The 12,156-nt window shown below is 49.5% G+C and overlaps 7 protein-coding genes across 7 annotated transcripts; 3 read left to right on the plus strand and 4 right to left on the minus strand.

Annotated features, from left to right (window-relative positions):
- Positions 1 to 244: 244 nt before the first annotated feature.
- On the minus strand, positions 245 to 2,239 carry MCYG_03919 (conserved hypothetical protein; the record flags this gene model as incomplete). The annotated part of the gene is made up of 3 exons (XM_002848367.1): positions 245 to 303; positions 450 to 1,390; positions 1,443 to 2,239. 3 exons carry the CDS (start codon positions 2,237 to 2,239, stop codon positions 245 to 247), a joined length of 1,797 nt encoding a protein of 598 aa, XP_002848413.1.
- Positions 2,240 to 3,743: 1,504 nt separating this feature from the next.
- MCYG_03920 (uncharacterized protein) lies at positions 3,744 to 4,718 on the minus strand (the record flags this gene model as incomplete). Its single annotated transcript, XM_002848368.1, has 4 exons — positions 3,744 to 3,815; positions 3,879 to 4,148; positions 4,221 to 4,496; positions 4,584 to 4,718. 4 exons carry the CDS (start codon positions 4,716 to 4,718, stop codon positions 3,744 to 3,746), a joined length of 753 nt encoding a protein of 250 aa, XP_002848414.1.
- Positions 4,719 to 5,440: 722 nt separating this feature from the next.
- On the minus strand, positions 5,441 to 5,813 carry MCYG_03921 (uncharacterized protein; the record flags this gene model as incomplete). The annotated part of the gene is made up of 3 exons (XM_002848369.1): positions 5,441 to 5,631; positions 5,680 to 5,726; positions 5,752 to 5,813. 3 exons carry the CDS (start codon positions 5,811 to 5,813, stop codon positions 5,441 to 5,443), a joined length of 300 nt encoding a protein of 99 aa, XP_002848415.1.
- Positions 5,814 to 5,844: 31 nt separating this feature from the next.
- Positions 5,845 to 6,771, plus strand: MCYG_03922 (uncharacterized protein; the record flags this gene model as incomplete). Its single annotated transcript, XM_002848370.1, has 1 exon — positions 5,845 to 6,771. One exon carries the CDS (start codon positions 5,845 to 5,847, stop codon positions 6,769 to 6,771), a length of 927 nt encoding a protein of 308 aa, XP_002848416.1.
- A 197-nt stretch (positions 6,772 to 6,968) lies between these two features.
- On the plus strand, positions 6,969 to 7,941 carry MCYG_03923 (peroxin 11C; the record flags this gene model as incomplete). The annotated part of the gene is made up of 2 exons (XM_002848371.1): positions 6,969 to 7,111; positions 7,161 to 7,941. The coding sequence occupies 2 exons, from the start codon at positions 6,969 to 6,971 to the stop codon at positions 7,939 to 7,941; spliced, it is 924 nt and encodes a 307-aa protein (XP_002848417.1).
- Positions 7,942 to 9,064: 1,123 nt separating this feature from the next.
- On the plus strand, positions 9,065 to 10,060 carry MCYG_03924 (conserved hypothetical protein; the record flags this gene model as incomplete). The annotated part of the gene is made up of 2 exons (XM_002848372.1): positions 9,065 to 9,118; positions 9,272 to 10,060. 2 exons carry the CDS (start codon positions 9,065 to 9,067, stop codon positions 10,058 to 10,060), a joined length of 843 nt encoding a protein of 280 aa, XP_002848418.1.
- A 422-nt stretch (positions 10,061 to 10,482) lies between these two features.
- MCYG_03925 (uncharacterized protein) lies at positions 10,483 to 12,156 on the minus strand (the record flags this gene model as incomplete). The annotated part of the gene is made up of 1 exon (XM_002848373.1): positions 10,483 to 12,156. The coding sequence occupies one exon, from the start codon at positions 12,154 to 12,156 to the stop codon at positions 10,483 to 10,485; it is 1,674 nt and encodes a 557-aa protein (XP_002848419.1).

Here is a 12,156-nt window from a genome sequence, read left to right on the forward strand (position 1 = left end):
AACCCAACAATGAAGTAGTGAGCAATCACATGTAATTTTTCCTATAATAAAGAGTTTAAACTATTCGATTAAAAACAATAAAAAAAAGTATAAATATGATAGCAAACAATTTATAAAACTGCTAAACACTAAGAGCTTGTGTTCCATACACCTTGCAGCTGCAAACAAGATATTCCGAAAGCTATTCCGCCCAATCCCTCATTTAAAATGGTGATGGGTAGAAACTGGTATAAAATTTATAGGACTACACGTAGTTTGGGGGCTCGGAGAAAAGAGCAGGGGAGTAGTAACGTTTAAGCAATGCTGGGGGGTAGGGACTTGCCTATGTAAGCCCGGCTCGGTATACAGCTGAGGGAGACAAAATAGGCACGAACATTGCGAATGAGACGCTTCAGAAGCTTGGTCATCCTGCTGTTTGCTTTGGCAAGAGGAACATTGCTGTGATTTACCATCATTGTCTTTTTGTCCTTTGGGATCGTTTGTTTGCCCAAGGCTAAAGCCCTGTTTCTGTCCCAGAACGGCAGCTGTTTCGTATAGTTTTGATATCTCAGGGTGTATCTGCCGAAGTAGCTCCAGCTCTGAAGGCGATAGGTTTCCCCTGGTGCCAGATTGCCCTGGGGTTTCTGTAGATTCTTCAGTTTTTCGATTCTCTCCACTATGTGCAGTTATACACGCGAATGCTTTTTCAAGGACCAAGTTCTCGAGGGCTGCTGTATAGTCTATATTGAAAAGTCCATTTTTCTCCCGTAGTTTCGTAAGGTTACCTCTCCACTGCTCAGCCTGCAGGATATCAAGGTTGGTAAATCCTGTGTTTGAGGAAGTTGCTTTAGCAAGGAACTCTAACACCCATCTGCGTAGCCTATTTCTGTCATCGTCATTCCTAGTGGGGCTGTTGTAAATCTCATCAAAGATCGAGATCGGATTGGCATGTGTTTCACTCAGCGAATACATTCTCTCCATTGCGCTGTTTCTTAGATCAGAGAAGTCCAGCATGCTTGCTAGGCTAAACATCCTGATATCGGTTGCCAAATAATTCTCGATTTCAGGGGCATAGGTCAATATGATGGGTGGGCCCTGAGCAGTTGTAGTTGTGAGATAAGGAGATGTGACTTTGACTAGCTCTGGAGGATAGTCTCCATTTAACAGATATGAGTAGAATGCACAGAATATCTGATGAGACGGCGCGGGTATGTTTAGGAAATTGACATCTTCGGATAATTTAGAAGCTAGCGAGCAATCCTTTCTTAAGTTGGAACGTAGAAATGGGACAGCGAAATTTTCATAGAGTAGTTCAACGTAATCCTTTGGTGAGGAGTGGTATTGTGTACGCAATACGGGGGTGAACCTCTGGTTCCCAATATCCACGATGTGGATATAGTGTGATTTTGGACTGATGTTAACCGTTAGTTATGTAAGTGTGCGAGGCGGTTCTTTAAACTTACTATGGATTACCGAGATCCGACTTCCCATTATTTTCCTGTTCTGGTTTTAACTCCTTTAAGGTCAAGGTATGATGGTGGCAGGTGTTTCTGTCTAAGAAATCCCTTGAGTGGTAGGTACAGCATTTCCCTGGTTCGGCCAAACTAGCAACCGCCCTTCCCTGACGACAAAGTTGATGGTGATTAGTTGGGTGATGTCGAGTACGATCAAAAATGAACAGATTCGGCATCTGTTTGAATCCCCGAGGCTGAAAGACGTCCATGATTTTATATATCAGGGTGCTGTAAGCTAGATTATGGCCGAGATTCTGTCTTTCTGAACCGTGTTTATTGTCGCTAGGAGGTCCACAGCAGGCAATGAAGTATGCGTGGGCCATGTGATGTATCAAAACTGATATGATTCCTTCAGCTGAACCCTCTTTTATCAGGGTGTTTTGAAGGTCAATAGTGATTCTCGTGTCCCTTGTTCCCGGTTTGCTGGTCAACCCATGAACGGCCGAAGGCAGGATATTCGACCACCTGAGATAGACTTGATCTTTGAGTAAGCCTCTAAAGAGGCAAGAATCGAACGTATTAAATAGTCGGAAAGGGAGATATTTAAACCCATGGGATGGACAACAAGGTATCTCCAAGTGCGGAGTCCGAAAGTTCTCAAGAGCATCAAGGGCCAGTTTCGTCGCTAGAACTTCACTGATCCCTAGGTTTGGGAGCGAAGATGCCTTTAAAGCACGTAAACCAGAGCCTGATTTTTCTCCAGCCGCCTCAGCATAGTCTCGACAAGTACACCGTAGATGACGCATATTAGAAATAGCAGGGTAAAGATATCGTGAAGGTAGGATAGGTCAAGTGGTGAAATCGACACTATAAATCTAACAGCTTTGAAGGTGGAAAAGTCGGGCTGTGTGCTTAAATACCATGGCTCAGGAAGAGTCTCGACTATACACGTTAATATTATCAGGTAATACTAGCGTTGGGGCTCCATGTTTGATGTCACACGGTGCGGACCGCTTGGACATCAATGGCAGGAAATATATTTAAAGCGTCCAAAACACAATCTGCCCAAGCTATCCAGAGTAAAACTTGCTAGTAAATAAACAGGCCATCATAGATATGGGGGTGTCAGAATATCATCCTATTCTGTATATCTATGAACACGGCAATGTAAAACGTAGTAAATATTCGGTCGTCATCAGGGGCTGGAGCCTATAAGATTCAAAGGCAACACTCGCCTGCTTAACTGCTATAGTTTGTCAGTGGAAACACGAAATCATTACTACCAGGCCGGCTAACTCACATATTAGAAGCCCAAACAGTGAGGTATGCCTCGTCCAGAAACTTCTGGCCTCTTTTGCTTTGTATCACGGCCAACCTTCGAGCGGGAACAAATACCCATAATCAGGCGGACACGTCACGGAAAACTGAAGAAAGGTAGTATAGAACGATGTTAAAATCCGATATATGGTTGCTCTCGTGTTTTCATGCTGGACAGTAGAGCTGCTTTGGTCACACTGTGAGTATTGGCTGGGCGTTTGCAGAGCGCAAATCCGGATGATTATAGGTAGTAAGTTCTTTGCACATGTTGGGTATGAGTTAGGTGTGGTAGAGCAATTCAACGGTGTGGTGATGATGTATCCCCTAAAACAATATAGATCAGATATCCATAACTAATGGAAAGAACTCACATCTTATTATGCTGCTATCACAGACATAAAGTAGACCATTCCGGAGACAACGTTACTAGGCCAGGGAAAGCAGAAATTCATTCAATATCACGTAGAATTAAGTCGGGACCGGGCATATATAGAGGTACATGAAAACAACAAAAAGAGGACAGATAGGGGCCGGGCCGTACAAAACAGAGAAAGACATTGAAAAGGTCTTGTTCCTCTGTTGCAATTCGCCACGACGGTCCAGTCTGTAAGAACCAAGGGGGAATGAAAAAAAAAAAGCGGAAAAGTCAAACAACAAAAGCAAAAGGCCGTATAACAAAGGAAAAGAAGAGGGAGGGGATATCGCAGGTTTGATACTATCTTGGAAACTAAATGGTCAATATATATCGATTTGGCGCGGACAGATGGGGGGTGAAAGGGGAAGAAGGATCCGCGTTACAAAAGAATATACATGACTGCAGGCGAGATTTTGAGACTTTTCCTTTTTGCTGATGTAGTTTCCAGAGAAAGAGATTTCGGCGGGCGAGCATGCAGTGTCAGGGAAAATGTGATGCTGCATTTAAGGTCGTGCTGCTGAAGACTTGATACATTAGCCCCGCCCACCGTAGGGAGTATCATGGAGATACGACTGAAATTAGTAGTCGCGGCGTGGTGGTGGTGGGTAGTCCTCTGGGCGGCCGGTAGAGCTCTTTCCGGAGCCAAATTGCTAAAGAAAAAACGAATAGGTTAGATATACGATAGGTTGCATTGAAGGCATACGGGTCCATACCTTGCGCTTGAGGGCTTCGAGTCTCTTCTTCTTGGTGTGAGCGTTGATGTAGGTTCCGATGATGAAACCGACGACGTTGAAGAAGGGCACCCAAGCCTGTTCGGGGAGGAACTGCTGGGCAAAGGCCAGGGAGAGAGGAGAGACGATCCAACTAATCTTCATGACGGGCATGAAGCCAGCCTTGACGGTTGCGCGGACCTGGTGGAAGGTGCGTGCACCTGCAATGATGGCCATTGACGTGAGGTATATCACGTTCTGGATGGGAGAGACCTGTCGTTAACCGTTAGCTATGGCTAGTTTTCCCACGGTCAAGCGCCGGCAAATTGACGGATAAAAACATACGATCAGGTTGCTGATGAGGATCTGGAAGATCTTTGCCTTCAAGCTGGTGCGTCCGGCAAAGACCTTCTGTAGGATGCTGATGAGCAGGTGACCGAGCGGCGCGCTGACGAAGGCGCCGTAGAGTGCCATCTTGGGGATGCGGGAGTTGAGATAATGGCCATGCTTGCTGCGGTCGTGCGCGATCCACGAGGCGAGCAGTTCCTGGATACCGAAGAGAGCACCGGACGTGATCATCTTCGTTCGTAGCGGGTTCGACTGGAGCTCCTTCAAGTACGCCTATAGACAGGTCCGTTAGCCAGGTTGTCGCCAGCCACCGGTAACAGAGGCAACCCAGCGGTAAAAGAGGACGAGAACACAACATACAGCGAGATAGCCATTCTGCGTCTTGCCTCCAGTCAGCCGCTCACCGACCGCATGCACGATGTCCTCGCTGGCCTTAGTAGCGGCGGTGCTTGCGTTGCGGACGGTGTCCTTCTCGAACTTGACGGAGGTCGTCATGGTTACAGGAAGGCTGGGCCAGGGAGGCGAGGAACAGGCGCGAGCGAGAGAGAGAGAGGTCGATGGCTGGTTAACGATCGATTGAGAGGATGCGACGGTGCGAGAAGACCAGCGATCGGAGATGTTGTCGCTTCCAATTTGCGGGTGGTTTGGATTGGACCAGGCGGAGGGGAAGAAGAAGAAGGGGAGTTTTCTTTTGGTCGCGTTCGAGCCGGGCTGGGAAGCTTTTTAGCGTTTATTTTTGTTTGTTGTGATCGCAGCCGAGGTTGGCAAGGATGATGGACGAGCGGAAGAGCAGAATAAGAGCAGAGTAAGTGGTGGACGGTGGATGGCAGAGAGTGTAGTTGGTAGAAAGTCGAGGAGTGAAAGAAGTTGAAGTTGGAGAAAAGTTGAAGCTGAAGTTGGTTACCCGATTAGGCAATTCTCGATGTATACAAAGATTTGCCTGTAGAATGCAGAGAAATAGAAGATGGATGCTACGGATGATGGATTATAGATATTGATATATAGATATTGTATACAGATAGATGCTGTAGGGATACCGGTGTATATAGCTAGTATTATGTATCCTGTCTGTGTAGATGGACATTATCTATATCTTTGCAACTACAGACCAAGGATATGTATGAATGATATGAATACACTCATCTTTATACAATAATCTATTGAATAATCATCTTGAAATAGGTAATATATATATATACAAAGACAAAATGTTTGATCTATGGCTGTGCTCGCCCAACATAGAGGACAGTCTGGATATCTTCATCTCTCCTCTCCTCTACCATCATCATCTTCTTCATCTTCTGCTGGTTCTTCATCTTCATATTCGTCTTCATCCGCTTCTGCCTGCTGGTCTGGCAGCTCATCTTCATCGTCAGAGAGAACCAGAGTCGATACTTTATAGCCAAATCTTCAACATCCGGCTCATCCTACCAGCATATCCGCCATCTTCATCCACCCCTCCAAGAAGAAGACAAGAAGAAAGGAAGAGAACAAAAGGATGAGCTTGGTACGAGGTCAAGGAGCCCGCAGCTGGCACGCAGAATGCACCCACACAACCATGACCCGCGTCCTCGATGTCGACGGCAGCATCGGATGTTCTCGCTGTGGCGTATTCAAGACGATGCGGTGGGTGTACATCTGCACCGAAGACGAGCAACGCTCGCTCAGCGACGAGTTCATCCGTGTTCTTGCTGCCCCCGTCTCCTCGAGTGACTCGACCAAGGCATCCACGCTGCGAGACGACCAGCTGTTGCCACTGAACGAGTGGGTGTCGGAGGCCATCGGCAAGGGATACTACACAGACGAGGAGATCAAGTCACTCAGGGAACAGCGTGCTGCAGTGCTGGAGAGCATACGCATGCAGTCGACGCGTAACGAAGAGGAAAAGGAACAGGCACAGTCGACCGCAGAGGCCCTTCGACGGTCCCTGGTGGCGCCTCCTAATACGCAGGGTATTGCGGCAAGACAAGAGGCATCAGAGTATTATCTTTCTGCAGAACCAGGATATCATCCAGAGGCAGACCACAAGACCGTCATCCCGCCATGCACTACATCATACTGCCATTACTGCCGCCCAAGTGGCTGCGAGAGGTCGTGGCAGAGCCTGGCGGGACTGTGCCATAACTATGACTCTCTAACCCTTACAGAAAGCCGCAGCGGGAAACCGGTGACCAGCATCTTCGACATCCCCATGAGTGAGATCCGCCGCCCAATTCCTCGTCGTGTCCCCAGATACGGTAGCAGAGAGGCCCCTGGGGGCGAGAATACCGACCCGGCGGCCCCCCCAAGCTCTCAGCATGGGGACGAGGGATCCGAAGGAGATGAGCAGCCTACTGAAGAAGAGGCCGAGGTTAAACAGGACTGTCCAGGTAGACAGGCCAGGCCAACGAAGCGGCCATGCCTGACAAGGAGACCAAAATTCACTGCTGCGCAGCTCATCGAAAGGACGAACAGAACTGCTGGGACAGTCGATACAGGGGCGGTAGACGAAATAGCAGAGACGGAGGAAGAAGAACCAGCAGAGGAAAAGACAGACGAGATGAACTAGATACTTGGACTATATCCTGTCTTTTAATAATGCTTAATGCTAATACAATGATAATAATAAGCCGAAGATGGAAACTAACCTCGGCTGAAACTCGCGGAGAAAGGTTGCGCCTTTTCAGCCATGATTTAAATATTCAAACGAAAAAGGAGAAACTCCTTTCGATTCCTAGATAACATCGAAGGAACAAGATCAATTCGATGGAGGAGAGCTTGACTGAATCGACCGTCCTGGTGGACATTGCGCCCTCAGCGCCTCAGCCTGCCAAAGCGGTCGAGATGGAGGACGAGAAGCCGTCCTCTACGCCATCAGCCATAGATTCTACCATCCTGCGACTGAACAAGTAAGTAGTGAACTATTAAATCGGGGGAATACAAGACTAACAAGAGTAGATTCATCTCCAGCGCCCATGGGACAGAACGAGCTTTCGCAACAGTCGGATACTCTGCGCATATCCTCCACTACGCCCTCACTCATTCGCGCAGACTGAATCATCTCGCTCTCTCTGCCCTTGGTAGAAAGACGCCGTCATCAGCATCATCAGCAGCATCATCATCTTCTTCCGCATCCTCTGCTCACCCACATCTTCTCGCACTCGCATCTCTCGTTTCTGAAACACGCACTTCGCTAAGGCTGCTCGGCCTCATACCGCTCTGGGCATGGGGCTCGTCTATATGTAAATCACCCCCCGCAGACCCTGTCCTGCGAGCCATTGCGTATGGCCAAGTGATATCCTGCGTTCTCTTCCAGTTTCTCGAGAACGTTGCCTTCCTGGCTTCCAAGGGGGTCCTTAGCAAGCGGGCGGTGGAAAGATGGGGCAGTCTATCCAAGTGGTCTCTCTGGAGCATAAGGGCATGGCTGACGCATATCCTGCTTGAACTTGTCAAGCTTGTGAGGGAGAGTCAGATTGCGGCTCAGGAGCAGAGGAGAGGGAGGGATGATGCTGCATCGGCTGCTGAGAAGGGGGTCAAGCAGAAGGGCAAGGAAGAGGCTGCAAAGATTGCGCTGAAGGCAAAGGCGTGGAATCAGAGACTGGTGAACAGTCTTGCCTGGCTGCCGCTGTGTCTGCACTGGAGTGTTGACGGTGGAATCGGTGTCCCTGCGAGCCTGGTAGGCGTGCTCAGTCTGACGGCTGGTGCATGGGGGATTCATGACTTATGGCTTGCTACTTGAGCCAATACGTTTTTAACATATTCGTTTGGGAGAATGATTATTAGAGCGTTTAATGCCCGGTTCACGCTTTTTTGAGTACTCTGTATAAACATTATGTATTGTTATATCTATATAACTCTAGCACGTCTATCTAGATAGCAATTCAGAGTTTGGCGCAGTTAGAGCCGACATAGCCCTTTGGAGTCTGTGCAGTATCAGTTAGCTCATATCTGATATGATTGATATCAAGGGATGTGACTTACCAGGCTGTAGCTCTTGCAGCAGACGGGAATGAGGGGCTGGCCGGGAGCCTGGCAGTAGGTAGCTCCTGGAGTGGCGCCTATATTCCGGTCAGTCAAGATGTTCCGGCTTAGAGATAACAGTCCCTACTAACAGGTATAGGCGTTTTTGTTCTCATTGAGCATCTGGCAGCAGTTGACCTGGGTTCCGGCAGGGCACTCAGCAGCCTGGACGAAGGCAACGAGGGAGAGAGCAGAGAAGATGAAGCTGGAGACACGCATCTTGACGGTAGATCTTCTTTTGTTCAAAAGATATATATGTATGTATGTAGGTTGGAATGGGCTGTTGGTATCAAGGAGGGACTTTTTCCTGTCAACCAGGACAGAGAGGCCCTTTTATATCCAGCAAGTAGATCCCTTTACGGCCAGACGATAGATGTCTTAGATTGGCCCCAAAAATAAAGTCGATTCAACATGTATTGACTTTCCAGCTCTTGACATTTTCCACATCTCGTATTTGCATTTTGGCTTGGATTCTGTTGGACGAAAGGACAAAACAGTGATGGGCTTTCCAAGCCGTCAGCTGGATCAGCATCTATCAGATTCACTATTCCCATCCAGGCCAGTCGAAGGAAGAGGAAAAGGGGGTGCTGCTGGGACTGGGACAGTTCTTCCAGTCGGATAGGGACACATCTTTGCGCTAGACACAGCCCAAGTCCGCGAGATCTCCGTGGGCGTTTGCTTTCTTCTCTTTTCTCTTGCCAGAGTGAACTGCAACAGGTACAAAGCTGTACCGAGTGCGGAATATTTCAACCCGAGTTGGCGTCTTGTATGTTCGTTTCCGTGCTGGAGGGCTCCGTAGACAGACACCATGTAGGCCGTATCATCCAGACAGTCGTGTCAACATGAAGACAGACAGGGCTTCAGAACATGCAAGACATGCTGCCCGCAACGTTCAAGTCGATATGTAGCTGCTTGGGAGGAGAAGAAAAGGTTCAAGCCACAAGGCTGCGGCTGAAGGGAGCAGAAAAACCATGGACTGAGGCAGGACTTTTTGATAGAATACCGCCATCCCAGGACGTTGAAGAACCGAATAAACTAATATTCCACAGCCGTCGATAATGAACAAACGGAGCGTCTTCACGACGGTGACTCCTCTGCCGGCCTACATCACCCGCGAGATGGTGGTGAGGACGCTGCACGAACACAGCGAGATGATCAAGCTGAACCCCCTGGTCATCGACTTCAAGAAGTGCTCGCCGCCATCCCACGCCCCGCCAGACGAATTCCACTGCATCTGGTACGAGCTGACGGACAGGGTGCAGTACCTGCCTGGCGGTCTGCTGTCCGGCAACGTTTCGTACAAGGCCTGCTTCCACGACCTGCCCGGCGGCCTACAGACTCACGTCTACGCTCCCACCGGCCTCGACATCCAGGAGAAATGGAGTGTGGGGGGCAACATGCCGGGCGAACCTCGAGAGACGGTCGAGCTGGGCCTACTGGGGGCGCCACGAGAGGGACTCTATCTGCGTGAGGACGTCAATATGCGCTGCAACGTCCTGACGACGGGTTTCGTGAAGAGGACGCTGCGCCGCGCGCACAGCGTGCTGGTCGACCGCTTGATATTTAGGGCCGATATCGAGGAGCAGAAGCGGGCAGGCTCAGAGACGGCAACGACGCCTTCACTCTCGCCGTCGCTGATCCACCAGGAGCGGATGGCTCACTGCTCCAGCTGGGCCAACAGCGTCAACAGAGCCTCGCAGTCGATGTCGATATCGACGGACCACCAGCAGCAGCTCTCCCATCCGCCGCTGAGTACTAGGGGTTCGATCTCGGAAATCGACAGTCAACATCCTCCACAGACCGCACAGAATCAACCGAAGGTCTTTGAGCTGGCGTGAACCGGTTAGTTTTTATCTACGGAGTATCTGCTTAAGGCGCCTGGAGCTGGTTGTCGTTTCTATTGTAGTTTTATATATGGACATGAATGAATTAGAGTCATCAATAGGGATTCTTCTCTTTATCTATTAATGGAAATATTGAATAACAGCTATCCACCGTATGGGTGCTTTATTGTAAGGATGTCTACAGAAAGTTGAGACTTCAACTTCTTACACCTACACGAGAAACGGCAAAGACATCAACTCGACCGAAAGTATTCTTGTTTCTACCTAACTATCACCTCCTGACTATCTTTTTGTGCTTTTCTACTGTTTTATTCTTCGTGCCGACGTTAATATCGCTTTCCAGTCGGTAGATTCGGAAGTACGTGGATAAAAAATATCCCAACTTCATCAGATCCAGATTTTCGATCCGAAGTCGGTCAGACCAAACTCCAGAAGTTGATCTTGTTGTAATAGCAGAGGACCTGCAGGCTTTCTGGCGAGTTGTTTGAGACTCGAAAGACTCGCATCGACAGGTTGTGCTCGTCCATCTCCTCCGGCTGGAGACTATCTGCCAGTCTCTGTCCATGCGTTCCCATGAGACGGTGGAAGATCTTGGGTCGCTCGTTGACGCTGTCTGGTCCGTTCCCTGCCATCAAGCGGACGGCCTCCATCTTGTGAGCGACGGTCAGGACGATGCGGCGTGCGTTTTCTTCGTTGCCTTTGCCGTGGAGCCAGAACAGGTTGAACCACTGCTTGTCTTCGTTCTTGGAGAGACACCAGATGGCATCGAGGATCTCTTCGTTGGCGCTCTTGCTGAGCGTGTCCTCCCAGTCTCCCATGTGAGCTAGCAGGGCCCGATACCACCAGAGTCGGGCTTCGTGCATCTCCAGCAGGTCACTGGCACGCTGCATGTGGAATGCGGCCTCGTCTGTGGCATCGATACCCAGCTTGATGGCCACCAGTCGTGTGTGAGCCATGCAGAGAGTGTCTCGCCAGAACTTGGGGAAGTCCGGGGAGATGCCGTACTTGTTGATTCCATTGATGAAGAAGAAGCTCCATTCGGCCATCTTGACCTCTTCACGGCGCCAGTCGACCTTGTTCACGTCGGAGTTGAAACAAGGCAGATAGTTCCTCAGCATCCGGATCAGCTCGTTGTCCTCGAAGCGGGTTTGCAGGTGGTTAAGCGGAGTTACCGAAAGACCAAATTTGATGTCGTCAACCACGATAGTCGCGCGACGAGCTTCATCGCCTGGCTCGAGGATGCGGAGTGGTTCGAGCATGTCGGCAATGCGGCTCAGGACACCCTGCATCCGCGCATGGGAGAAGTGGTGGTCGACTTTGACCCGAATGACGATGTTCCATGGTACCTCGCAGTATGAAATCAACATGGCCACCAGATCCCAGACCCCGTCCACAGCCATGATGAAAAACTGCTGTCGCGCTGGGTTCGCATGTGGCTCTCTTCCGACAGTGATGTCGATTGCAAAGTAGTTCACGTCGCCGGAAAGCTCACCCAGGCCAGCGAGATTCCAGTCTCCAGGAACAGGAATGGCACAGCCCATATCTTCCATCCCTTGAGCAATCATCCTGTCTTCAATGCGGAGGAGAACCCATAGATTGCGTCGGCCCAGGAAAGGAGCCGCCTCCCGATAGATCTGATTGTTCACCTGCAAGATCGAAGTGCTAAAGTTGTATTTAGTCAGGCGTGGACACATGGACCAGACCCAGTCCGTCGGAGTGTCAGAGTCGGCCATGTCATCAATGACCTCAATGGTGTCCCATTCTTCATTGATTTGATGCTTCATCGTGACTTCACAGTCGAGCAGCATCCTATAAATGTTTTGACGGATATGAATAGGCAGAGCCAGGAAATAATTAACTGCAACTGGCTGCTGGACTTGTCCTACTGCTCCAGAGGCAGTGATGGCAGCCATAGCAGTGAGAACAGAAACATCAACTCCTGCCAAATGGTCCACGGCCGGCGTTGCACCCTGTGCATACACGTCACCGGCTAGACCTGTCTGGCCCACGACTGTCAATATTTGCCCTTCTATATCCCAATCGAGATCAATGTCTTCTAAATTCCAATTATAGCCCATGGGAATCTCCAT

Source organism: Microsporum canis, genomic scaffold (genome assembly GCF_000151145.1).
Source record: "Microsporum canis CBS 113480 supercont1.3 genomic scaffold, whole genome shotgun sequence".
NCBI lineage: Eukaryota > Fungi > Ascomycota > Eurotiomycetes > Onygenales > Arthrodermataceae > Microsporum > Microsporum canis.